We start from the raw sequence: 26,942 nt of genomic DNA on the forward strand, positions 1-26,942 counted from the left end.
TCTGCAAAATATTCTTTTGTTTTCTAAAAGCTTGACTGATTATTGGTATTTAAATCTATCCATCTGGTGAGCCCCAGGTGGCGCTAGTGGTACAGAACCCGCCTGCCAGTGCAGGAGACATAAGAGACATGGGTTTGATCCCTTGATTGGAAAGATCCCCTGGAGAAGGGCATGGCAACCCACTCCAGTATTCTTACCTGGAGAATCCGTGGACAGAGGAGCCTGGTGGGCTGCAGTCCAGGGGGTGGCAGAGAGTCGGACTCAACCGAGCACACATGCATGAGATACGCCATGATCCATCTGGAGGTGGTTTTTTGTATGAGGTAGGGGTCAGGGTTCATGTGAATGTCCAGTTGACCCAGCCCTATTAGTTTTTTTTTCCTAGCCTTTGTTTTTGGGCCCAGGATCATCCCCCTCCCCAACTCCAGGGCCAGCCTTGGTGGGGCTGCTATTCCCAGGGCAAGAGAGAGGGGCTCCCGCTGCCTCTGAGGGACATGGCCAGAGGAGGGCACCTCACTGCACCCACCCTTGGCTGCTTGTGGAGCCTCTGAGTGGGGCTCAGTCGGCTTCTCGCTGCTCCCTAGTCCTGCTCCTCTTGAGGTCACCCAGAGCCTGGCCTTCCCTGCAGCTCAGACTGCCTCCCGGCACAGCTAAACCCCCCTCAGCCCTGCCCCTCCATCCTTCCTGGGCTCCTATTTTGGAACCTTCCCCAGGTCTGGTCCTCTCCCCCAGCTTCACCTCTGCCCTGAGGCTTCCAGAGCGGCTCTGCTGAGACAGCCCCTTGGTTTCTCTTTCCTGTGCTGGAGACCGCCTCTGCCCTCACCTCCAACCCTCACGGGCCCTCAGGCTTCCAACTCAGGAACCCTTGCTGTCACTGCCCCCTCCTCTCTCTACCTCCGGGATGTCCGCTCTCATTCCCACCGCTCTGCCCCCCAGACCTGTGCACTCTCTGTCCTCTCTACCTGGGACGCTCTTTCCTGGCATCACAGGGCTCCCTCCCTCCCTTTATTAGAGTTTCGGCACAAATATCACCTCCTCCTTGAAGCCTGCCCTGATCCTTTTTCCTGATAATTCACTGTCTTCATCTCAGTAGCTTTCACATGGCTTGGAAATCACTTGTTTTTTTATTTCCGTATTATCTGTCTCCCACTGGAATATTAGCCCCAAGAGGGCAGAGCTGTGTCCAGCTTGTCCACACTGCGTCCATAATACAGCGCCCATATGCCCATGTGTAGCAGGTGCTCAAGAAGTGAGTGGGTGGGTGGATGAGAGAGGAGGAGAAGGACTTTCTGGCTTCTCCATTTGCTTGCAGGCCTCCCCCACCGCCCCCCCAACCCTGCAACTTCTTTGTGCTGCTGCTTCAGCTCTGCCTCCGCCGTGTATATGGAAGACACATTTATTCACTTATTCGTCCACTCAGTGTTTGAATGTGTAAAGAATGTGTAAGCATCTCTGCGTAGCAGGCTCTGCACTACCTGCAGGGATATGGAAGAGACCCCCTCAGCCGACCCAGCCCCGTCTTTTAAGAGTATGTTTTCTCCATGCACTGCAGTGTTAGCTTTGTCATACAGATCGGGTGACTATATCAAGATGTGTTTCTGATTTCTGTATCCTCTTCTGTTTGTCAGGCCGTCTATCTTTAGATAGCTTTTGAATTTTGTCTTTTAAAAAAAATGTATATATGGTCTTTTAGTAGGTATTGCTGTTTGGTAGAATAAGTTAACCTAGTCTTGTTCTTTGTAATCTTTTTTTTGTTTTGTTTTTTGGTTGTTTTTGTAATCTGTTTTTAAGAGTGAGCGGTCCCCTCAGTTCTGGGTCACACCTAAACTGTGTACCCCTAAACCACTCAGTGGAGAGTGGGTTTGCGATGATTGGCTTAAATTTACTAGGAATTCTCTCTTAAGTCTTAGAGGTGGACCCTCACAACAAGTGTCTAGCAGTCAGAGGAGGAGGTTAGCTGCTGGGTTTACCAACAATGTTTGCTTAGGGTTTAAGCCATTTATTTATTTTTTACTTGCTTTTTAAAAGATGAGAGATCTGAGCAGATTAAAAGTCAGTAGGAAGTTGCATGAGAACGTGAATGTGCTTCATACCACTGAATTTTACATTTGAAATGATTCATGAGGTAAATTATGATGTGTATTTTACCACAATAAAACATACTGATGGGGTAGATTCCTGAAATGGAATGTGTGATTTTACAGGAGAGGGAAGGGATGATTGATACCGTAAGGATGGGTAGTTACATGGCGCAAGTGGAAGAATCAGCCACAGAAGGAGGAAGACACTTTTATTGTAAAGGAGAAAAGTTAGGGCTAGATTGAGAGAGTTTTCTTTGATATGTCCAGTTCCAGTTTAATCGTTGAAATAGGAGCAAAGCTCATCCGCTGAAAGGGGAGTTGGAAGGAAAGGACATAAGATTTTTTTTTTTTGACCACTCTGCGAGGCATTCAGGGTCTTAGGTCTCTGACCAGGGATTAAACCCATGCCCCCCTGCATTGGAAGTGCAGAGTTTTAACCACTGGACCACCAGGGAAGTCCTGGAAAGGACATAAGATTTGAAATGGCCATTTAACAAAATTAGAGGGTGGTTTGATCTAGAATGCTGGTTAGCAGTGTTGAAGGCCCCTTTGGGTTGGAATCCTGAGTGAGTAGGGCTCCTGCTGTGCTCTGCCGTGATTTTTCTCTGGTAGTACTCGGCTCCCTACGTGTGGTCCTGGGGAAAGCAGGAAGCAGGGCTCATCCCGCATTGGGTCTTGCCACAGAGCAAGATGTAAACATAGGGACAAAGAAGTATGAAGAAGTCGTATGCATGGGAATATGAAATGAGGAACCAGCAAATCTTAAGATAGATCAATAAGGAAGTTTAAAAAAAAGAGAAAATGGGTAAGTCAGTGAGGTGAGCACCCTGAGAAGCTAGTAGGAATAGTTGAATAAGTAGGATGGAAGGAGCTATGCTATCAGGGGAAAGAGTGGGATGCCTGAATTAGTGATTTGGGGCTCTGAACAGTTTTGAGCAGTGGTAAAGTTCCCTGGGAGGGTGGTGGTGGGTGGCTGAGGTGGGCAGACGAGGCCATTGACTGTAAGGAAACTATGAGAGACCGGGTGTTAGACCTTAGTCCTCGACAGTTTACAGCGTACTGTGCTTTAGCATAGTATCTGAAAACAGGAAAAACCAAAATTGTTAGCCTCATCTTACAGATGAGAAAGTGACCCTAAAGAGGTTAATTACGTCCTATCCGCCCCAGTGAGAGTTAGTGATGGTGCTGGACTTAATCTCATGTCCCAACTTATGCTCTGTCCATTATAGCTTAGCCAGTGTGTTGTGTGAAATATCTGGGACGTTTATTTTCCAAGATCAGAAGTCTTGCTGACAGTACCACATAGTACCAAAAAAACTTCATACGAGTAATAAGAAGTTAGGGATAGGTGAGATGTAGATAGTTGTGTGCAGGAAATACTCCAGAAATATTGAAAGTAGCTATTCTTGGGTAATTGTGATTGTGACTCTGGGTGACTTTTTCCCTTTGTTTTACTTTTCTGTATTTTCCAAATTTCCTATAATGGACATATATTACATAGATTAAAAAAATTAAAAACTAGATTGTATATGGAAATCTGAAATACAAATAGATACGCACTATATAATACCCTTTGAAAAATTTGAGTATTTTATTTCCTTTTCCTTTAGAAATGCACTTGGTGATGGAAAGAGAGCTACCATTCTGAAGAACAATTGGACAAAGGTAGGTTTCTTTCATGCTTTACTTGGTTAAACAGTGCTGTACAACGTAGTGAAAAGTCTGTTTACAGGATATAAATCCCTATGTAAAAAGTGTTGGATGAAATTACATGGAACTCAGGAGCATGGCAGGGGAACCTTCAGTTCCATGATCAGAGAGGACCTGCCGCCCAGCGGTAAGGGCCAAGCTTGTCTATCGGGGACAGGCTGCCCCTAGGGGTCGTGAACACACCTGAGTGGGGTCGTGAGCATACCTGAATGGCTGAGGTGTCAGCATCTGCACGTTGTGGAAGGATTAAGAACCTGACTGTGGAAAATGAGGCTTAAGACTCAGAAGGAGTGCTGGAGACTAGCTCTGTAATCTTGAGGTGGGAAAGGGTTTCTTAAGATACATGCACAGGTCAGAGAAGGAAAAAACTCTGATAATTATCTCAAGCTTAAAATTTTCTGTATGTTGGGACGCCATAATGAAATTACAGTCTGGGAGGAGATAGTCTCTCATATATAGAACAGAAATAACTTGATAGGAATTACATTCAGAATATGCAAAGAACAAAAATAAACTCAGTAGAAAATGGGCCCACGAAATAAGCATTTCAGAGGTGAGGAAACCTGAATGGGTGATAGGAAAAAAACTATTCCGTTTCCTGGTAATTAAAATTGTAAAGAAATAGAAACCAAGAAAGCTTAATAAAGAACCTCCAAACAGACCCACATGTACACCCACAAGTGGAAAAAATAATGATATTGTTTGGGTTCTTCAAATTGGTGAAAGTTAGAGAACGATAGTCCTGAGTATTGGTAGCATGTTTGCTAATAGGAGCTCTCAGTAAGCCTGTTTGGTGTGAATTGGTCACAGCCAATTTGGTGGTCACAGCCAATTTGGAGAGCTCTATGATGTGCCTGTGTTGTAATTGATTCCAAGGGCGTGTACTCCACAGACATTCTTGCCTATGTGTATATGGTGAGATGTGCAAGCTTGGTCACTGCAGTGTGGTTTTTATGACACAGAACTGCAAATACCTGAATATGCATTAATAAAGCAGTGGATGAGTGTGGAATTTTCATTTGATCAAAGTTACTACTACGATCCATCTAATCAGCTCCCTGTCTGCCTTTAACCACCCATCATCTCTCCGACCTCACTCCTGCTTGCCTCTCCCTTGTCCACCCTGTCAGCCCCGGGCCTCCCCACTGTCCTCACACGAACCAGGTCCATTCCCAGTGCACTTGTTCTTCCCTCTGTCTCAAGCCAGAATGCCTTTCCCAGCGCCTGAGCAGTCACCCTTACTTCCCTTCCTTCTTCACTGAAAATTCTCTCCTCAGTGACCTTCCCTGAGCACCTTGCTAAAATGCCAAACCTGCTCCTTCCTAGACATTTGCTTATTTTTCTCTGCTTTATCTTTTTACCTCTTAGCATTTAACATGATTGCACGTATGTATATTGTATAAGTTGTGTTCTTATTTGTGTGTGCTTTAGTATAATGTGAGCTCCCTAAGGACGGGTTTTTTTATTTGGTTCATTTCTGAATCACCTGCCTGATAAGCTTCCCAGCACATAGCAGGCACTCAGTAAATATTTAATGAATGAATGAGTTGAAATGAGTTATTGGCTACCAAAAATTATAGATTTAAAAAACAGTGTTTACATATTTGTTTTTAAACCAGAATGAATAGAATCATAGAATTTTAGAGCCTCCAAATTATGATTCAGATGGCTTAGGAGTGTATCCAAGTCTGGGGATTATAAAATTCTCCAGGTGAACTTCTGCATCCAGATATTGGAGTCACTTCTTAAATGCCTTATTTTCTAGATGAAGAAATTAAGTCCCAGAAGGGTAAAGTGACTTTCTGTGAGGTAACATTGCAAGTAAGAGACAAAAATGAACTGAGAATCTAGCATTGGATAGGCTTCTGTTTGAAGGTGATCTCTTTGTTGCCATTTTTGTTATGAGTTGCTGTTGTAGCTGAAGCATAATCTTTGCTGATCACTGAACTTGGCATTTGGCAGGTGCTGTGTAGATATGCTTACAGAATGAATGGATGCTAGTGTCCATAACACTGAAACCTAGACCATGATACTGATTTTCCAGAGGTAACTTGCTAGTTCGGTCTATTATCAACTTAGAAAAAGTGTACCAAAACTTTCTTAAAAAAAAAAAGTAACAATGCAGATGTTTAAGTCTGTGTTCTTTTGACTTTTTTTTGGCCTCTGTTGACAAGTCTACTATTTTTCTTTGTAAGTAATCTTTGCTTTTCCTAGGCGTTTGAAGATCTTCTCACTGTCTTTAATGTTTGACAGTTTTATTGCAATGTGTCTGGGAGGGATTTTCTTTAAATTTATCATACTTGGGATAGCTTGGTTTCTAAAATCTGAGGATTCATGTCTTTCAGCATTTCTGGAATATTTTTACCCTTAACCATTTGAATGTTGCCTCCTCTCCAGTTTATTCTTGCAAAACTTCCATTAGATACATGCTGTATATGTATGTTGTCTTTCACATGTCTTAAATTCAAAACTTTCTTAATTACATTGAAGACTTTATGTAGAATGTTTATTCCTGGTTTAACTTATCAAACAAAACATTCATTCTTTTTTTTTTTAAGGCTATTTTTTAGAGCAGTTTTAGGTTCACAGCAAAATTAAGAAGACGGTACAGAGATTTCTTGTACATTCCCTGCGCCACACTTGCATAGTCTCCCCCATTATCGGCATCCCACAGCAGAGATACACATCTGTGAAAACTGATGAACCTACATGAACATGTCATAATCAACAAAAGTCCATAGTTGGTCTTAGGGTTCACTCCCTAAGTGGACTTCCTGTGGGTTTGAACAAATGCATAGTGACCTGTGTTTCACCATTGTGGTTCATAGAGTATTTTCACTGCCCTGAAATCCTCTGATCTGCCTATCCATCCTTCCTCCCAAATTCCTAGCAACCATTGATCTTCTTACTGTTCCCATAGGTTTACTTTTTCCAGAATGTCATATAGTTGGAATCATACAATGTATAGGCTTCTCAGATTGGCTTCTTTCACTTAGTGATATGTATTTAAGTTTCCTCTATGTCTTTTCATGACTTGATAGATATTTCTTTTTAGCACTGAAAATACTACATTGTTGGAATATCTTACAGTTTATTCACCTACTGAAGAACATCTTGATTGTTTCCAAGGTTTGACGGTTATGAATAAAGCTGCTATAAACATATATATGCAGGTTTTTGTGCAGACATACATTTTCAGCTCCTTTGGGTAAATACCAAGGAGTGCAATTGCTGGATCATATGATAAGAATATGTTTTGTTTCGTTTTTTAAACTAAAAAACTTAACAGTTGCCAAACCTTCTTCCAATGTAGCTGTCTTGCACATTCAACCATTTTGCACTTCCACCATCAGTGAATGAGAGTTCTTGTTGCTCCACATCCTCCCAGCATTTAGTGTTGTTAGTGTCCTGAATTTTGGCTTTTCTGGTAGATTCATGTGGTGGTGGGTGGTTTAGTCACTAAGTCGTGTCCGACCCTTGTGACCCCATGGACTGTAGCCTGCCAGGCTCCTCTGTCCATGGGATTCGCCAGGCAAGAATACTGGAATGGGTTGCCATTTCTTTCTCCAGGGTATCTTCCTGACCCAGGAATCAAACCCCGGTCTCCTGCATTGCAGGCAGATTCGCTAGCAACTGAGGTACAAGGGAAGATAGATTCATAGTGGTATCTTATTATTTTAATTTGCATTTCCTTGATGACATGAGAAGCATCTTTTCATATACTTATTTGCCACTGTATATCTTCCTTGATGAAGTGTCTGTTAAGGTCTTTGGCTTATTTTTTAATTGATTGTTTTCTTATTGTTAAGAGTTCTCTGTATATTTTGGATAACATCCTTTATCAGGTGTATTTTTTGCAAATATTTTCTCCTAGACCCGGGCTTGTCTTCTCATGTTCTTGATGTTTCTTTCACAGAGTGTAAGTTTTAATTTTAATCAAGTCCAGCTTATCAATTATTTCTTTTCATGAATCATGCCTTTGGTGTATCTAGAAAGTCATCACCATACCCAGTGTCATCTAGTTTTCCCCCTATGCTCTCCTCTAGGAGTTTTAGGTCTGTGATCTATTCTGAGTTAATTTCTGTCTGGATTCAGTTTTTTGCATGTAGATGTCCAGTTCCACTATCATTTGTTGAAAAGACTGTCTTTGTTCCATTGTATTGTCTTTGTTTCTCTGTCAAAGATCAGTTGACTGTTTATGTGGGTTCACTCATTTTTTTTTTAAATTGGGAATTTTTTAATAGTTGCAAAAATTACTTGTGTGGGCAAAAAAACACAACTCCCTAGTAAGTATTCAAAAAAATTTGTTAACTATATATTGAAGTCATTTATCATTTTGTTTTACCAAAAAGGAGTGCTCATTGAAGGATATTTTAAACTTAAAAAACCAAGGTAGACTGTGCAAGGTGCATTCTTTTATCAAGAGTCCATTTATGAACCTGAGTCTATTGAGTTGTGCCTCTAGGATATAATCCTGTATAGGTGGGTAGTCTGTAGATTTCTGTGTGAGGGTGGACCAATTTTTCTTCTTTTTTTCCAGATAGAGAAAACTGGTCCAATGTCAGTTATCCTGAACATACTTTAATTTTTAAATGATTTTTTAAAAATTATTTTTCATTGAGGTATACTTGATTTATGAGTCCTGTACATACTTTTAGGCTTAAGAAACTAATCATTCTTAAGAATCAATGATTCTTAAGAGACTGAATCATTGTATCCTAAAGAGTGAGAATTTTTTTTTTTTTTTTTTTTTTTTTGTGTAATAAAGTTTTATTAAAGTATAAAGGAGATAGAGAAAGCTTCTGACATAGGCATCAGAAGGGGGCAAAAGAGTACCCCCTTTGCTAGTATTAGCAATGGAGTTATATACTCTCCAATGAATCCAAAGAATGTCTGGAGGCTGCAAAGACCTCACCAGACCCACTCCCATAATTTACATTTTAAGATAACAGAGTTGGCCAGAAGGTTTAATCCAAAGATTGTCCTCAGGCAGGATACATCCTTGTAAAGACCAGACCTACTCCCATAATTTATGTTTTAAGATAACAGAATTAGCCAGAGGGTTTAATCCAAAGACTGTCCTCAGGCAGGATACATTATTGTTATATAATCCTAAGGAATGTAGAGGAAAAAAAGTAAAAGTTTGTCCTTTCTTCCTCCTTGAATATCCCAGACCTCTCTCTCCTTGGGGACCCTTAGACTTCTTATCAACCTGCCTAGGAAATGACTCTCTCATTCCCCCCTTTTCTTTTAGGAGAATTATGTTGCCTAGGGAAAAGGGGCGTCGTTCTCATTCCATAACTGCTTCCGAGCTGACAAGGGGCGTTGTCCCTAAATTGGTGAGGCAACATATTCTCCTAATCCTCATAGTGAGGATGTCTGATCCAGGGGCTCTAAGTAATAGTTGGAGGAGGCTGTGGCACTCATAGGAGCTTGGACAACTATTTGTAAATTAAAAGCTTTTAGACTGTTAGAAAACCCCATTATACAGTTACAGACGTAAGGCAAAATAGTCATTAAACCAAGTTAAAATCAAAATGAAAAGTCACATTATGTCCATAGTTACATCAGTCCATCTTAAGGTTGTTAGATGTCATCAGTTTAAGAAGAGGTATCACATGCGATTGTTGAAGTTACTTGCAGACTTGGAGAAAGTCCTTTCCTTGAAGTGGAGATGTCCACCATGGAACGCCTTCCACTGATGAAGAGGGGAGTGCTCCGCAGACCCAGCAGTTAGACCGATTGTGGAATGCAGCATAGGAGTGAGCCCAGGACAGGAAGGCATTGTCTTGAGGATCAAACGGCAGACTCAGGATTTCTGGAGTCAGCAGAAGTAGGCTCACATAGATTATCGGGCCCATCTTTTGGCTCCTCCAGACAGTCCCATTACGGAAGCGGATCGGGAAGAAAGTGGGCCAGGGGCTTCAGTAAGCACGGAGTAAGTTGCCTCAGTATCGTGGCCATGCAGTATCACATAGTAAGACCAGGTGTGTCTTCTTTAAGCCCTGGGGATCAAATCTATCCCAGTTTTTCAGGATACAGTTCAAAGGAGTGAGGCTGGAATTGTTAGCTCCCATCTTGTCCTGAAGGATCCCGGACGAGCCCCCAAGATGAAAGGTTGTTACTGAACGATGAGACGCGGGATTCTTGGCCTATGGAGGAGATGAATTCAATCCGGGGCCAGAGACGAGGCTGGATCGCTCAGAGCTTTTGTGTAATAAAGTTTTATTAAAGTATAAAGGAGATAGAGAAAGCTTCTGACATAGGCATCAGAAGGGGGCAAAAGAGTACCCCCAAGAGTGAGAATTTTTACAATATAGTCACCAAATATTTGTTGGTATTTCTGTGGGCATTGTCTTTTGATATATTTATGCAGGATACAAACCAATAACCTCACAAATATCCTCAAGAACTTTTTAATATTGAGGAGTATGTTAGGACTCTTTTCGTTTGGGAGTGACAAAACCTAACTCAGATTTGACAAAAGTAGAACAGGGAAGTTCTTGGCTCATGTAATTGAAAAGTTATGGTTGGATGGTAGTTCAGGCATGGTTGGATCCAGATCTGTACACACTTTATGATTCTCAGTGAGGTTTCCCTGTTTGTATCATTTTCAGTCTTTTCTGTCTTTGTACTATTTTACCTAGATTTTTATTGCTGTGTCCTCATGTCCACTAATTCTTCTGTTAGGTCTAATCTGCCTTTATTTCCATCTAATTTATTTTTCATCTGAATGCTGTAGCAGTCATCTCTAGAATTTCAGTTTGAGTATTTCTTATATATTTTATGTCTCTACTTAATATATTCTGTTTTCTGCTTAGCTTCTTGAATGTATGAAATATATTATCTATAGCTGTTTTAATGTCCTTGTCTGCTAATCCTGTGATCTGTGTCATTTCTGGATTGTTTTCAATGGATTGATTTTTCTCTTCATTATAGATCACATTTTCCTTCTTTGCATACCTAGTAATTTTTGATTGGATGCCAGACATTGTGAATTTTGCCTTGTTTGGTCCTAATATATTTTGTTTTCTGTGAATATTTTTGAGTTTTGTTTTGGGATGCAGTAAAGCTACTTGGAAAACAGATTCTTCTGAGTGTTGTTTTAGGCTTTGTTGGGTGATATCATAGTGGTATTTGTTCTCGGGCTAATTTTTTCTCCACAACTGAGGCCAAACCCTGTTAAGTACTCTACTTAATACTCCCATGAATTAATTATGTTTTCCGCTCTGGTTGGTGGGAACAGGAATTACTCCTGGCCTGTGCGAGTGCTGACTGTTACTCCCTTTTAGTCTTTTCAAGTGGTTCTTTCCCTGGCTTGGGTAGTTGCCACACGTGCATGTACTAATTGATGCTCAGCTGAAGACTCAAGGGGAACCCTCTGAAAACTCTGGAGTCCTCTCTCCAGCTCTGTCCCCTGTGGTCCTCTGCCCTGTGAACTTGGGCTGCCTTGGCTTTCCTGTCCTCAGTCAGGTTGTGGTCTCTCCCTGGGTTCCTTCTGCCCGTGCTGTGGCTTAGAAACTCTCCCTCAGTAAGTGGGAACAACCAGAGAGCTTTCTGTGTTTCTCATCTCTCAGGAATCACTTTCTTTGTTGCCTGATATCCAGTGTCTAGCAAACCTTTGTTTCATGGACTTTGTCTTACTTTTAAGCAAGAGGATATCCAATCCTTGTTAATCTATCTTGATCACAAGTGGTAATTAGAGAATAGGCTCTCTTGGCCTCATTTTGAAACAGTGGGAGCCCCAACCTGGTATCCTAGTAACTGTTCTGTTAACGTTTCTAGTGGAAAGTTTGTAGTAACTTTTCTAGTGGAAAGAGAGCCTCTGTTAGTATTTATATAGTATAACTGTGGGGTGCCTCAGACTGATCCTGATTGAGCCATATGCCCACCTGTGGTTCAGTTGCTGTGAATGGTACATTTCTGTTGGCCAGTCTCCTAGGTCACAGCTATGCTTCTTCCCTGCCGGCCCTGTTGAGATGTGGGCATTACTATATAGAGTAGTGATGTGATGGCACACAAGAAGGAAGAGATACTAGGTAGATGAATAGTGTCTGTGATAGAGAATGAGATAATGTCACAGAAGAGCAAAACTATCATAGTTGGGTTCAAGAAACTTTCTGAGATACCTTTCATTGAAGCCTCATTTAAACAACTTCAGCACAGAGATCTGAATAAACTCCCATCTCGTCTGATAGAAGGTACACTGGGTTTTACAGAGCTTAGGGAAAAGAACGCAGTAAAAGATGGGTGGAAAAGAGAAAGAAATGAAGTGTTTTCTACAAATTTAGTAGGTGAGGTTTATAATCTCCCATAATTTCCTGTGCTGTGATTTTTTTTTTTTTAATGCAGCTATTTAAAGTTTGAGGTTGGTTTATGCTTAGTGGATAGAATTTTGGTCTTGTAGCATAACTGTGAGGTCTCTTATCTTCCTGCCTTTGGAGGAAAAGCAGAGTGTAACCAAATGCAGTATGAATTGGGGGTCACTGAGCTGAGCCTGAAGAGCCTGCTTAGGAAATGCTCTGACCTCTCCGGTTGGGTTGGTACACCAAAGTGGGATTGTATATGCACCAAACCTACGTAGACATAGGTCCTCTGGTTGTTTCTTGCTGCTTTTAGTGAAAAACTCATCTTTCTTAAAAGGATCATTTATTTCTGATTTCATATTTTCTAATAGAATCAGAATTTTCTTTGTAAAATGTGTAGAAAAGAGGAAGAGCTCTGGACCTGGAGTCCTAAGATCCAAGTTCTTTGGCTTGTCTCTAAATAAATGTGGCGTTAGGCCAGTTCTAGCCTCTCACACTTGTAAATCACTTCTTAAATGGAGATATCAAGCCTAAAACAGGGATTTGGTTTGGGGGTAGCTAAAAGAGGGGTTGTCTGAGTTAGCCCTAGTTTTGGTAATATTAACTTTCTGAATTAAAATGTTCAAGCTTGATATAGATTTCCCAAAACACATAAATTAAGGGACCAGCTAGAACTATGATTCTGTAGCATAAAAAAAAAAAAGGAAACAACCTCGTCATTGGAATTAAGAGTAAATCAGTGGCTTTTGGATCTTTTCTTAAAGCTGAGAACTATACTTAGAGATAAAATAATTAAAAGCTGATTAAGAAAGATGGGAGTAATATATGCACCCCTTATCTGTGCCCATGGTCTTCAGAGGGGTTGGAAGACTACTGCACAAGCCGATTATTCATTCCAGCTCTAAAACTGTTGATTTCAAAAGTGTAGAGAATGTGGGTGCATGTATATGTATGGCTGAGTCCTTTTGCTGTTCACGTGAAACTACCACAACATTGTTAATCGGCTAGACCCCAGTACAAAATAAAAAGTTTAAAGTTAAAAAAAATTGTAGGGAATGTAATGACTTAGAGACTATTATTGCCTAAAAATACTTTGAAAAAATTAAGTTACTCATTTATAATGAATTACTCTTATACTTTATTTGGCACAAAATAATGTCTTTTACATAGAGTAAAGGTTGAATTGTTTTTTCTTTGGGGTGGATACAAAAATCTCTTAAGCAAAAACACTGATCTCTATAGTCAGTTGTTAAAAATTGTTGTTCATAGCTTTTCATTTAACTCTTTTAGGTAATTTTACTTCCTGAGAGGTATTAACATTTTCATTTATTTTTTATTGAGAGGATCCTAGTGTAACATTTCAAGTAACTAACCAGTTTTCAAGCAAAATATTTTTTCTTTAAATTTTCTTTAAGTATATTTTTGAGAAAAAATTGAATTTATCTTTTTGGAACAGGGTCATTATCGTTATTGTGCTGCTCTTTCTATGCTGGGGGAATATGACTGGGCCCTGCAAGCAAACATAAAAGCTCAAAAACTCTGTAAAAATGACCCTGAGGGAATCAAGGATCTAATTCAGCAGCATGTAAAGTTACAAAAACAAATAGAAGACCTGCAAGGTATTTCACCTAAGATTCTTTTGGTTACAGTCAAATTCCCTTAAAAACTTTGGAAGGTGGGTTTCTTGGATTAATGGAGGACCATAAATGAGTTCTCAGAAGATTTGTACTTATATTTCATGTTATCTTGGTCAGCTCACTTAAATTTCTCATTTGTATTCATGTAGAATTCTGTTAGTATTATATTCCAGTTGGTAATAAATGATTTGTATTTTTTATTTGAAATAGCAACAAATTATTCTTCTGTAGAAAAATATGCGTTCTTGAAATTTTGAATGACAGAAAACCTTTTGAAACAGTTTTAAATTTCTTCCTCCATTATTATAGTTATTTCCTTAAAAAAAAAAAAAAAAAGGCCCTTCAGTAGAGTTGTTTGTTTTTGTACCAAGTTTGTGGCTAATTCTGTAGCATGCTGAATGTGTGTGTATACATAGGTACATCAGAAATTAGTGTGCAGGCTGGGAACTCCAGGTTCTCATTCTGCCCTTGTTTTCTCTCCTGAGTTATTTTGCTCCCTCCAGTGCCTGAAATTACCTTACTCAGCATAGAGTCCTTTCCTGTTCTTTCTTCTGTGAGTAGCTAGTGTCTCACGAAGCTGATCCCAGCAGTCCTATTTCACTGTCAGATGTTGTCACCCAACAGGACACGTTTATCAGATTGTGAGCTCCTCGAAGACAGGTACCATCTCTGATTGAGATTTATACATTGCTGCACCTAGTCAATGATCACATGTAATGGGATGTCAAATAAGGTTTGTGTAGCATCTTGTTGACATTATTCTAAAACTAAAAACATCTGGAAGTGTAAAATTGCTTAGGTTTACTTTTCAGTTCCCTAAATTTGATAGTCTTATTGTCAGCCTAAAAGAAATGTGAAAATCTTTTGAAGTTTGTGTTGCCAATCCACTGATTATTTTGTGTGTGTGTGGTTCATTTTTATAGGTCGAATACCAGCTAGTAATCCAGTCAAAGCCTTCTGTGAAAGCAGGTGAGTTAATATCAAATCAGTGGCTGTTACTTGGAGTGGTTTTGCTCTGTGAGTTTGAGTTGCTGTCTGATGCTTTAGTATTTAATAGCAACCACAATAAAGTTGGCAGTGAAAGGAAAAGAGGAGGTTTTATTTTACTGATTTTAATATTTTTTTATTTGGCTGCCCCAGATCTTAGTTGCGGCATGCAGAATTTTTAGTTACATCATGTGGGATCTAGTTTGCCGACCAGGAATCGAACCCAGGACTCCTGCAAAAAGTGCAGAGTCTTGGTCACTGGACCACCAGGAAAATCCCAAGAAGAGATTTTAAAGTGTGTTTGTAAGATTAGGTGACAACCCGTGATTTGTTTTGCTGAGCTATTTGCATATATGTGTACTGGAGATCCATAGCCTGAGCCCATGGGGAGGAGGCGTGACGTGTTAAGAGGACATAACTGTGCCTTAGTGGCACCAGTTTTGTTCATGAGGGTCCTGGCAGCAGAGACCAGGGGCACAGTCTGTGCCTTTCACCCCTCACCTTCATCCTGGAAGCATCCGCCTCCAGCCTCCTGATAACTTTTCAAAAAAGGCTGAGACACTCCTGTTAGAAGTAGGCAGCAGATAGACTTAAGCTCATTTTCTTCTGCTCATAAGAAAACAGACAGCAGTCAGGATTCTATATTTTTTTATTTGGCAGTTAGAGTAAATTTTACAACAACAACAAAAAAATAGAGTAAATTTTAGCCACATGCTTTACCCACATGCCTGGGATGTTGAAGCTGTTAAATTTATAACAGAGAGACTTACTTATTTTAATATTAGAAACCAGTATACATTTCTTGAGTTGTTCTTTATCTATTTTGAACTTTTAATTACAAATTTAAAGCAGTATTTATGTAAAAACCCAATCTCAGAGATAGAGATTCTTTTTGAAGCTATTACTTTGCTTTCGAGGAAAAAAGGCTATAATTGCTAAAACCTCCTTGTTTGAAGGATAACTTTTAAAAAATACTAATCAATAGAAATAAAATTATTATTTCTTTTATTACTGCTCAGGGCCTACCTACCTAGTTTATCAGCACCTGCATTTAGTACTTCACTTAACTTTGTGGAAACTGAAAAAAAATTCAGAAAAACTAACCACGAAATGGCAAACGGTGGTAATCAGAATCCAAAGGTAAGCTCAGTTAAAAACCAAGATTAAAATTATTTTGAGTATAGATAGTCTCGTATTTTATTATCATGTTTTTGTGATAATGGAAACTAATAGGCATCTCTAAGCCTATAGCCCGGCTCTGTGCTCAGTGTCCCAGATGACCTGTGTCTGAGTTTTCCTCTGACCTGTAATGTACTCAAAGGTCAAGTTCCCATTTATATTTCTTTCCAGGGCTTGAGGGAGAAAAACAGGAATTGGTGTTTTGGACTTAGGTGGGCATTGAAGGGAACTTAGCCAATTCACCATATAATTCTTTTGTTGTTAATAATGAAAGTCTCAAAGAGACTATATTCAGTTGGGAGTGGAGCATAAGGAAAGATGTGATAGGATTAATTCAGCATTTATTGTGCAGTACTTACCATTTTGTTGGTTTATTCATTTGGTAAAGCTGAATGTTTTAGGTGCTTAGACTCAGTAATTTTATTTTCATGGTAGGTGGTAGATGAAGCTCTGAAAGTAGACGATTGTGACTGTCATCCTGAATTTGTACCACCATCAAGTGAGTTTTTTCCCTTTCTGTAAATTTTTGCTGAATTCGTGTAGTGTTGCCTAAGCTTCTACATGCTAAAATTCGCAAAAGCCTCACTTGTATTTGCTGTTGTTCTCCTTTTACTTTGCAGTGCTTCTAAGTCTAGAAAAAAATTGGAATATTTATTTGAAATAAATGCTCAGTCTTTTCATAGTACTTAATAAATTTAATTTTGGAAATCCAGGTAAAGGTATGGGAAGGAAAAATGCTCTCTTGGTCTGCTAACTAATTTCCACTAGGCCAGTGTTTCATTTATTTCATTATCTACCCCCTGCTCTCAGAGCTGTTTATCCTTTCATGAAACTTTGATACTTCAGATACCATTTATCTGTTTTATGTTCTGTATGTACATGTGTGCTTTTATATATAAAAACAGATTTTTTTCATCTTCCAGTAACCAATTCCAACTCTCTTGGGGGTGATGTCACCTCTGTTGAGAATGCATATACTTTAATACTAGTTTATTTAAATTATATGTGTTTAGTGCATGCATTTATTTATGTATCCAGAAAACACGGAGACACACAGCAGACCTCATCTACTTGGTGTCTTAAGGAGATGAAAGATTTCAGAGAAGCAAATACTCATGCCACATTTTTTCTCAGTGTCCCTTTATACTTCCCGCTTCTGAAGGAAGTCATTCTGAAGTGGATTTCATTCTTCTCTGCCTTTTAAGACAAAGTTTGAGAGAATTCAGATTTTCTTGATGGTTCAAGGTTGTGGTTGCACACACGTTACTTCCTCAAGCTTTCATGAGCCTCCTTTCAGAGCTAGTGTGGTGAGATGGTTGACCTTCTAGTTAGTGATCCTGTTGCCCTCTTTCCCTTTCACAGGTGTTTTGGTTCCTTTATTTTTTTTCAGTGTTTTTACTTCCAGCAGCCGTTTTGGTCTTTTACTTCGTGCAGCTCTATCTTCTCTTAGGCTCCAGTGCTGCATATCCAACCACTTAGTACTGGTTAGCACTATAGCACAGATATAAAGGGGAGAAACACAGGTGTCTGCCTTACCTGATGTGACTTTATGGCATATGCAAAATATTTGAGAATAAAACTTTTTCTTTAAAACCAGCTTTTAATTTACTGATATTTCTTAGGCCATTATTAGATAGAACATTTAAATCATTTAAATACTGTTCATAGTTCTGCATCTATGTTCAAAGAAATTGAGGTCCCAGAGTTAGATTAATTAAATTTTGCCCTAGGTCACCCAGTAGAAATCAAACTGGAACTCTTCTTTCTAGAAGCCTCTGGTTTTCTGAGGCCCCCAGAGCTCAGGCTGTCAGCCCGTCCCTGGTACATGGCTGACTTGTTTCTCCCAGAGCTTCCGTCACACACACCGTGTCCCTGCCTGTGCTCTCGTCTGTGCAGCTGTGTGCAGGGCGCTCTGCTCCTCCTGAGGAGGTCGAGGCTGAGCTGCAGAGCTGGGGAGTCAAAAGCATGGGCATTCACACATTCAAACCACCTGCCCCTTTCAGCCTGTCCTTACTTAGCCCTCTCAATCACACAGGTTTGCCTAGTGCTTCTTAAAATGAACTCCAGTTGGCCCATTCTATGTAAATCCTGCTTGTTACCTTAAACACAGATGCTGCATCCCCCCTGACGCCTTTCCCAGTCACTCCAATTTACGTGATTTTCCCTTCTAGGAATTACAGTAGCAGTTACTATGGGATTGATATTTCAGTAACATCATAGAATCTTCTTTTTTCCTTAGTGGGGATTGTTATTTAATTACTGAAGTGACTGTCTTTTCTTCCCATATGATTATAAACTTCCTGAAAATAGAAACTATAGCCTGGAAAAAAAAAAAACTGTAGCCTTCTATATCTCTTTTGTAAACTATATCTCTTCTGTATCTACTATAGGGTTAAATGATAATCATCATTATAATTTATTCTTACAGTAATTTTATGGCATACATAAAGAAACATTATCAGTAGCTTTTTTTTAATAGCTTACCTGTTAGACTCACAATATCGCTCCCTTTGCTTTATTATTCCAATTTACATTTTTTAAAAAACTCTGCTTTTAAGCTTGTAGATTTTTATGTACAGATTTCAGGAACAAATACTTTTGTATTCGCAGGTCAGCCTCCAAAATATAAAGGGAAACAAAAATCTCGAAACAATGAATTGGAGAAGTTCAGGTATGTTTCTTATCTTTTTTTTTTGCTTTTGCTTTATTTTGTTTCCATAATGTCCACCTCCCAAGAAGAAAGGAGAAATAAATCTCTTTCAAGTAGTAGCTACTTCTGCATATGTGTATTATGATAAGTACGTCTCTTTCAAATGTCTAGGCATGTCTTTGGAAGAAGATCATTTTTGGCTAAAGGATTATTTAATCCTGGATGTTAATTAACTGAATCATATAATAGGAGATATGGCAGCATTAATTTTCTGAAATTTCAAAATACATGCTCAGAAGAGGAAGAAATATGCAGATAACTGTAAAGTAAACATTTAATCTCCTTCACTGTTCACTTGATTTCACCTGTCTCTCAGTTCCTTCTCTGGTGCCTTTCTTTAGAAATCGCTATTAATCATTTCTTGACCATCTGGAAACTAATTCTACGTGCCCTGACATGGCTGTGTGTGTATTCAGAGGCCCTTTTGAGTCATTATCCCATTAGAGGAAAGGATTTACTAATAGACCAACCACTTTAAAGTTGGTTCTACCAAGCATTTCCCCCAATTAACAGGAACGCTTGGCACCAATCTTTATACTTAATCTCCCGTTACCTACAGTGATGTAAATTGATGGCAAAGTGAAAGTGTAAATCTTACAGTAGATACAGAAATTCATGAAAACAATGAAAATGATGCTGGTGAAACTGCAAAGCCTTCCTTGCCACAGTTCCACTAGTCTTTAGTTTTCTCTTTGTATCTGAAGGCTGATTCCTTGATAGGTGCTTCAAGGAGAATGAATATCATTTGAATATCATAGCACTAAGAGAAATTAGTAAAGTACCATTTTTTGATGGTGCTACAAAAGTTAAATACAAAGCAAAGCCATAGTGCCTTATGTTATTCTCTTATTTGTTAGAAAAGCCCTGGGTCTTCCTCCTTACCCCTCTTCTCTCAGCACAAAAAGAAACCAAAACCCACTACATGTTTATTCTTTGAATGCATAGTTAAAATTTCAACCCATTGTGTTAAAGATAACTCGATTTTCCTGATGTTTTGTTTCTGTTTTCAAACGGAATACTCTTCTTGATTGTATCTATTTCATGAGGTTATTAAATAATAAAGTGGATGTTGGTTTGGTGGTTTAGTTGCTAAGTCGTGTCCGACTCTACGACCCCATGGGCTGTAGCCCACTAGCTCCGCTGTCCATGGAATTTTCCAGGCAAGAATACTGGAGTGGGTTGCCATTTCCTTCTCCAGGGGATCTTCCCAACCCAGGAATTGAACCTGGGTCTCCTGGCTTTGCAGGCAGATTCTTTACCAACTGAGCTACAAGGGAAGCCCCAGTAGGACAACCACATAAAATTCTTAGAGCCCTGGAACATGGTAAATGTTTGATACACTGGAACTATCATCATTGTTAACACTATCATTTTCATTGTTAGAACCATTTTGGCCTCTAGCTTGCTTTTATCTTTTCTAAAATACATTGACTACCTTCCCATATCAGACCATGGATATATACATTCTTCATTTTCATGGCTGTAGGATATTTCATGGTATAGATGTTAGTGAAGGAGGAATTTCTAGAGTAGGAATTGCCATCAAAGGGTATATGTAACTAACTTTGCCATATTTTCCTCTAAAAAAATGCAGTGTTCATACTGGTACTAAGCTACGAGAGGGTATGGTATAAGAAAGATGTTTATAGATTTGGTCCATGTCCCCAGTTCCTGGCACAGCACTCCTAGGACCCTTGGAGTTTCCTAAGTAAAGAGAGAGTCTTTGGTTACTTCCGAAAGACTTTGGAGCTCCTTCCTCCCTACTTGAGTTTATACTAATAAGGTGACTCAAGGCTGGTCCCCTGTCTTCAAGATTGAGGCTGGTCACCAAAAAGGTAAAACGTGTGATTGGTTGGAACTTTCAGCACCCCTCACCCCCCAATCTTTTGGGAGGGGAAGGGAGCTAGAAATTGAGTTTAGTCACAAGTGACCAGTAATTTAATCATTCATGCATGTGTAATGAGACCTCAATAAGAACCTCTAAACACAGGGGTTAAGGGAACTTCTGGGTTGGTGAATACATGGAGATGGCGGGGAGCAGTGACTCGGGGGCAGTGTGAAAGCAGCGTGGTACTTCGCCCCCCACACCTTCTCTGCGTCTTTTCCTGAGCTGCTCCAGACCTCTGTCTTTTACAATTAACTGATAATCGTAAGTAAAGTGCTTTCCTGAGTTCTATGGGTTGTCCTCAGGAATAGTTGAACCTAAGGGGTGGTCACAGGAACCCCTGAAGTTGCAGTCAGTGGGGCATAAATATGGGCAGCCTGGGTACTGCACTGTGGCTGAAGTGAGGGCAGCCATGCGGGACTGAGCCCCTTACCTGTGGGGCCTGAGTTACTAACTCTGCAGCTGGTGTTAGGGTTGAATTGTTGGACTCTCAGTTGATGTTGCAGAATTGGTGTGGAATATCACAGGTATTTGGTTGACTTAAATTTGTAATAACTTGATGATCAGTGTAAATCCCAAATTTCTTTTTTTTCTTAAGCTGTTCTTCTATAATGTTTGTATAATGAGTTCATCTGGTCCTCCTTCCCCTCTAATTTAATAGGGGTTTTATTAAATTTAGAAATTACTTGGCAGAGAATCAGCATCTTGGTAATATTTCTGTTTAGGGATTTGTGACTCTCCATTTGCTTAATGTTTGATATGATTTTCAGTAAATAATAGTATTTTCCTTTCTATAAGCAGGATTATTTTAAAATAATTCACAACAGTACTTTTCTCTTTTAGCCCTGGTTCACAAGAAACTTTACCGGTAGATTTGAAAAACATCTTGGAGAAACAGTTTTCTAAGTCTTCCAGAGCCGCACATCAGGTAAAGGCAGAGACTTTGCTAAGGGAAAGAGACTCTCTGAACATAACCTTATGTGACTGGAATGAAGTCTAATCACGGACCACTCTTAAGTTTTGGGGTTTTTCTAATGTAATTTTAGTTATGGACATAGAATTTAATAGATGATTGCCAAGAGACCAAACTATAATTAATTTAAATTTTAACTTGGTAATTATGTGAACCTGAGATTTAACTAATGGTTAATACTGCACAAGTGTTTGTTTCCCAAAGATTTACAAGGAACAAGCACGTCTTTCCAAAGATGTCAAGCTTTGGTGATCTTTGCTTCCCAAAGTTTTAACTTTTAAGTTAAATAATTTTAAAAGGTTTAAATACCTGCAGTTTTATTACACCTACCATAAAACCATAAAGGAACAAGCGTTTTATTCTTTGATTTATCAGATAACTATATATAAAATTCTTTCTGTGATATTGAGTAAGTAATAGAAAATGTACCTTAAGGGGGAGGAAATGAATAGGCAGAGCACAGAGGATTTCTCGGGCTGTGAAAATCCTTTGGTAGTATAAATGATAGATACATTATGCACTTGTCTGAGCTTATAGAATGTACACCAAGAGGGAGCCATAGGGTTCACAGGTAAGCTGTGGGCTTTGGATGATTATGTGGTGTCAGTGTTGGTTAATCCTTGGTTTAAGAAAAAAAAACAACAACTGTATGTCATTCTGATGAGTGATACTGATTGTGGGGGAAGCTATGTGTTTAAGGGAACAAGGAAGTATGTGGAAATCTTTGTGCCTCCCTCTTAGGTTTTGTTGTAAACCTAAAACTGCTCTCAAAGAAAGCATTTTAAAAAATGCAAGGGATACAGCTAAAAGATTACTTTGAAGGAAATTTATCAAGCTGAATGCATATATTAAAAGAACAGAGACATTTATGTATTTACTTGTTTATTGCTGCAGCATGTGGGATCTTTGGTCCCCTGACCAGGGATTGAACCCACACTCCTTGCATTGGAAGTGTGGAGCCTTAATCTCTGGACCACCAGGGGATTTCCAAGACTTTTAAATTAGTGGCACTTTCCTCCCAAGAACAAGGGAAAAAACAACAACAATAAAAGAAAGTAGAAGGAAATAACAAAGTAGAAAATAATGAAATGAGCCTCTCAACTTCTGAGATGGCCCACACTCTGTGGAGTGTGTTTTTCTCTAAATAAGTCTACTTCTTACCTATTAAAAGGAAAAGAAAGTAATGAAATGGAACAACACATAAAGGATCCACGGAGCTAGAAGTTGACTCTTTGTCTTTGACAATGTAAATAAAATTTACACACCAGTATGGAAACTAAACTGTGGTGTTGGAGAAGACTCTTGAGAGTTCTTTGGACTGCAAGGAGGTCAAACCAGTTACTCCTAAAGGAAATCAACCCTAAATATTCATTGGAAGGACTGATGCTGAAGTTCCAATACTTTGGCCACCTGATGTGAAGAATGGACTCATTAGAAAAGACCCGGATACTGGGAAAGATTGAAGGCAGGAGAAGCAGGTGACAGAGGATGAGATGGTTGAATGGTGTCACCGACTCAATGGACATGAGTTTGAGCAAACCCCAGGAGATGGTGAAGGACAGGGACGCCTGGCGCGCTTCAGTGCATGGGAACACGAAGAGTCAGACACGACTGAGCAACTGAACAGCAGCAGACACTGACGGGTTTCTCAGGTGATGCTCGTAAAGAATCTGCCTGCCAATGCAGGAGACACAAGAGACTCAGGTTCTGTTTCTGGGTTGGGAAGATCCTCTGGAGAAGAAAATGGCAACCCATCCAGTAGTCTTGCCTGGAAAACTCCATGGGCAGAGGGGCCTGGAAGCCTCCATCTAGTCCATGGGGCCACGAAGAGCTGGAAACGACTGAGCACACATGGAAACTGATAAAAGAAGATACAATAAAGCAATTTCAAGAATGGAAAATGTACATTACTTAGACTCTTTAATATTACAATTACTATATCAAAATACTGTTATGAACATTATACCAAGAAATTTGAAAATGTATATAGGTGAAATAGACAAATTTCTAGAAAAATCTAGCTTATAAAAACTGATTCAGACCATCTTGCTTTTTCTAAGGCGGCAGTGACCGAGGCTCAGAACAATCTTGAGCAATGAAGCTGTTAACCAGAGCCGGGCCCCTCTCGAGATTTTATTCCCTGAAAGTCGCTCCTAAAGCTAAAGCCGCAGCAGCCCCTGCAGGAGTGCCTCTACATCCTCAGGACCTTGAGTTTACCAGGTTACCAAATGGTTTAGTGATTGCGTCTCTCGAAAACTATGCTCCTGCATCAAGAATTGGTTTATTCATTAAAGCAGGCAGCAGATATGAGAACTCCAACAATTTAGGAACGTCTCATCTGCTTCGTCTTGCATCCAGTTTGACTACAAAAGGAGCTTCATCTTTCAAGATAACCCGTGGAATTGAAGCAGTTGGTGGTAAATTAAGCGTGACTTCAACAAGGGAAAACATGGCCTATACTGTGGAATGCCTGCGGGATGATGTTGATATTCTAATGGAGTTCCTGCTCAATGTCACCACAGCACCAGAATTTCGACGCTGGGAGGTGGCTGCCCTTCAGTCTCAGCTAAGGATTGACAAAGCTGTGGCTTTTCAGAATCCACAGGCTCACATCATTGAAAATTTACATGCTACTGCTTACAGAAATGCCTTGGCTAATTCCTTATATTGTCCTGATTATAGGATTGGAAAAGTGACACCAGATGAGTTACATGACTTTGTACAGAATCATTTTACAAGTGCAAGAATGGCTTTGATTGGACTTGGTGTGAGTCATCCTGTCCTAAAGCAAGTTGCTGAACAGTTTCTTAACATAAGGGGTGGCCTTGGTTTATCTGGTGCAAAAGCCAAGTACCATGGAGGTGAAATTCGAGAACAGAACGGAGACAGTCTCGTCCATGCTGCTCTCGTAGCAGAGAGTGGAGTGCAGCCATCGGAAGTGCGGAAGCAAACGCGTTCAGTGTTCTGCAGCACGTCCTCGGTGCTGGACCGCACGTTAAGAGGGGCAGCAATGCCACCAGCTGTCTGTACCAGGCTGTTGCCAAGGGAGTTCACCAGCCGTTTGATGTTTCTGCTTTTAATGCCAGTTACTCAGATTCTGGACTCTTTGGGTTCTACACTATCTCACAAGCTGCATCTGCTGGAGATGTTATCAAGGCTGCTTATAACCAAGTAAAAACAATTGCTCAAGGAAACCTTTCTAATGCAGATGTCCAAGCTGCCAAGAACAAGCTGAAAGCTGGGTACCTGATGTCAGTGGAGTCTTCTGAGGGTTTCCTGGATGAAGTTGGTTCCCAGGCTCTAGCTGCTGGTTCATACACTCCGCCATCCACAGTCCTTCAGCAGATTGATGCAGTAGCTGACGCTGATGTCATAAATGCTGCAAAGAAGTTTGTTTCTGGCCGGAAGTCAATGGCAACAAGTGGAACTTTGGGACATACACCTTTCATTGATGACCTTTAATACTGAATCCCATATTGCAGGAAAGAACTGAACATTTTGTCAACCCAGAGAAGCAAATACATGAAAGTGAAAAGTCTCTAATGTAACATTTATCTTTTTTTCCAATGAGATGAAATACCATAAAGCATAAATGTAGGTAATTGTTCCCAACTAACCTAAAGTCAATAAAGCATTCTATTTAAATGTTAAAAAAAAAAAAAAAAACTGATTCAGAAAGAAATAGAAACTTTAACAGAATCTGTGGATTACAAAAAATTGTGGGAAATTCTTAAAGAGATGAGAATACCAGACCACCTTACCTGCCTCCTGAGAAATCTGTATGTGGGTCAAGAAGCAACAGTTAGAACCAGACATGGAATGATGGACTGGTTCATAATTGGGAAAGAAGTACGTCAAGGCTGTATATTGTTACCCTGCTTATTTAACTTATATGCAGAGTACATCATGCGAAATGCTGGGATGGATGAAGCTCACGCTGAAATCAAGATTGCTTGGAGAGATATCAATAACCCCATATATGCAGATGACACCACTCTTATGGCAGAAAGCAAAGAGGAACTAAAGACCTCTTGTTGAAGGTGAAGAGGAAAGTGAAAAAACTGGCTTAAAACTCAACATTCAAAAAACAAAGATCATGGCATCTGGTCCCTTCAAAAGAACAAAGAACAAAGTCAGTGGACTTAACACTATCTGCTTCTTGTTTCAAAGAGAAAGAAAGTGAAGTCATTTAGTTGTGTCCGACTCTTTGCAACCCCATGGACTGTAGCCTGCCAGGCTCCTCCATCCATGGGATTTTCCAAGCAAGAATACTGGTGTGGGTTGCCATTTCCTTCTCCAGGGGATCTGGGAGATCAAACCTGGGTCTCCTGCATTGCAGGCAGACACTTTACTGTCTGAGCCACTAGGGAAGCCCTGGTCCCATCACTACTGGTCCTGTCACTTCATGGCAAATAAATGGGGAAACAATGGAAACAGTGACCAACCTTTATTTTCCTGGGCTCCAAAATCACTGCAGACAGTAAGTGCAGCCATGAAATTTAAAAGACACCTGCTCCATGGAAGGAAAGCTGTGACAAACCTGGATAGCATGTTAGAAAACCGAAACATTACTTTGCTGACAAAGGTCCGTCTAGTCAAAGCTATGGTTTCTCCAGTAGTGATGTATGGATATGAAAGTTGGACCATAAAAAAGGCTGGGCGCCGAAGAATTGATGCTTTTGAACTGTGGTGTTGGAGAAAACTCTTTGAGAGTCCCTTGGACTGCAAGAAAATCAAACCAGTCCATCCTAAAGGAAATCAACCCTAAATCTTCATTGGGAAGACTGATGCTGAAGCTGAAACTCCAGTACTTTGGCCATCTGATGCGAGAGCTGACTCATTGGAGAAGACCCTGATGCTGGGAAAGATTGAAGGTAGGAGGAGAAGGGGACAACAAAGGATGAGATGGTTGGATGGCATCTCTGACTCGATGGACATGAGTGTAAGCAAACCCCAGGAAATGGTGAAGGACAGGAAGGCCTGGCCTGGTGTGCTGTAGTCCATGGGGTCGCAAAGAGTCAGACACGACTGAACAACAGAATCCAGAATTTCCAGAACCAACCATGACTAGTCACTATTCCAGTCATTGAATACCTGTAGACTATTTTCAGTGAAAAGTTTCTTTTGGTTAAATGTGATTCCTACGAGTCTGCTTTGACAATTCAGTGCTCTATGTAAATACAGGTCTATTTCTTCTAAAATAAAATACTGGATTTAAATCCCCCCCCAAATGAATATTAACATGGAACACAATACTCATTTCAATATATGGGTCATTTTAAAATTCTTTTATCTATTTTAGGTATATATGACATTTCTTTTTAAGGTCTGTTGGGATGAAGCAAGTTTCAAGCATTTTTAATGTTTCCTAGATCAGTTTCAACAGCTTTCTAATTAGTTGCGTGAAAGCGTTTTTAGAATTTCTAACAGTTATTAAATTGTCACTTTATTTTGATTTTACTGATCCTAGAGAC

The 26,942-nt window shown here is 39.9% G+C and overlaps 2 protein-coding genes across 11 annotated transcripts in view; both read left to right on the forward strand.

Moving 5' to 3' along the window:
* TTC3 (tetratricopeptide repeat domain 3) overlaps window positions 1-26,942 on the forward strand; it is a 120,417-nt gene that overhangs the window by 30,793 nt on the left and 62,682 nt on the right. For 9 of the 10 annotated variants that reach the window (XM_043474708.1, XM_043474716.1, XM_043474707.1 and 6 more), the window contains 7 exons: window positions 3,692-3,746; window positions 13,554-13,716; window positions 14,658-14,703; window positions 15,741-15,861; window positions 16,336-16,399; window positions 18,511-18,571; window positions 21,339-21,423. In XM_043474708.1, coding sequence (XP_043330643.1) covers window positions 3,692-3,746; window positions 13,554-13,716; window positions 14,658-14,703; window positions 15,741-15,861; window positions 16,336-16,399; window positions 18,511-18,571; window positions 21,339-21,423 — 595 coding nt within the window. Of the gene's footprint in view, window positions 1-3,691; window positions 3,747-5,753; window positions 5,838-13,553; window positions 13,717-14,657; window positions 14,704-15,740; window positions 15,862-16,335; window positions 16,400-18,510; window positions 18,572-21,338; window positions 21,424-26,942 lie in introns of all 10 variants that reach the window. The other variant, XM_043474717.1, reaches the window with a different exon arrangement.
* LOC122445477 (cytochrome b-c1 complex subunit 2, mitochondrial-like) lies at window positions 23,514-25,006 on the forward strand. Its single transcript, XM_043474718.1, is given in 2 exon segments — window positions 23,514-24,385; window positions 24,388-25,006. Coding segments are annotated over 2 exon segments (1,365 nt in total). The 5' UTR covers window positions 23,514-23,563; the 3' UTR covers window positions 24,931-25,006.

This window comes from Cervus canadensis, chromosome 7 (genome assembly GCF_019320065.1).
Source record: "Cervus canadensis isolate Bull #8, Minnesota chromosome 7, ASM1932006v1, whole genome shotgun sequence".
Taxonomy (NCBI): domain Eukaryota; kingdom Metazoa; phylum Chordata; class Mammalia; order Artiodactyla; family Cervidae; genus Cervus; species Cervus canadensis.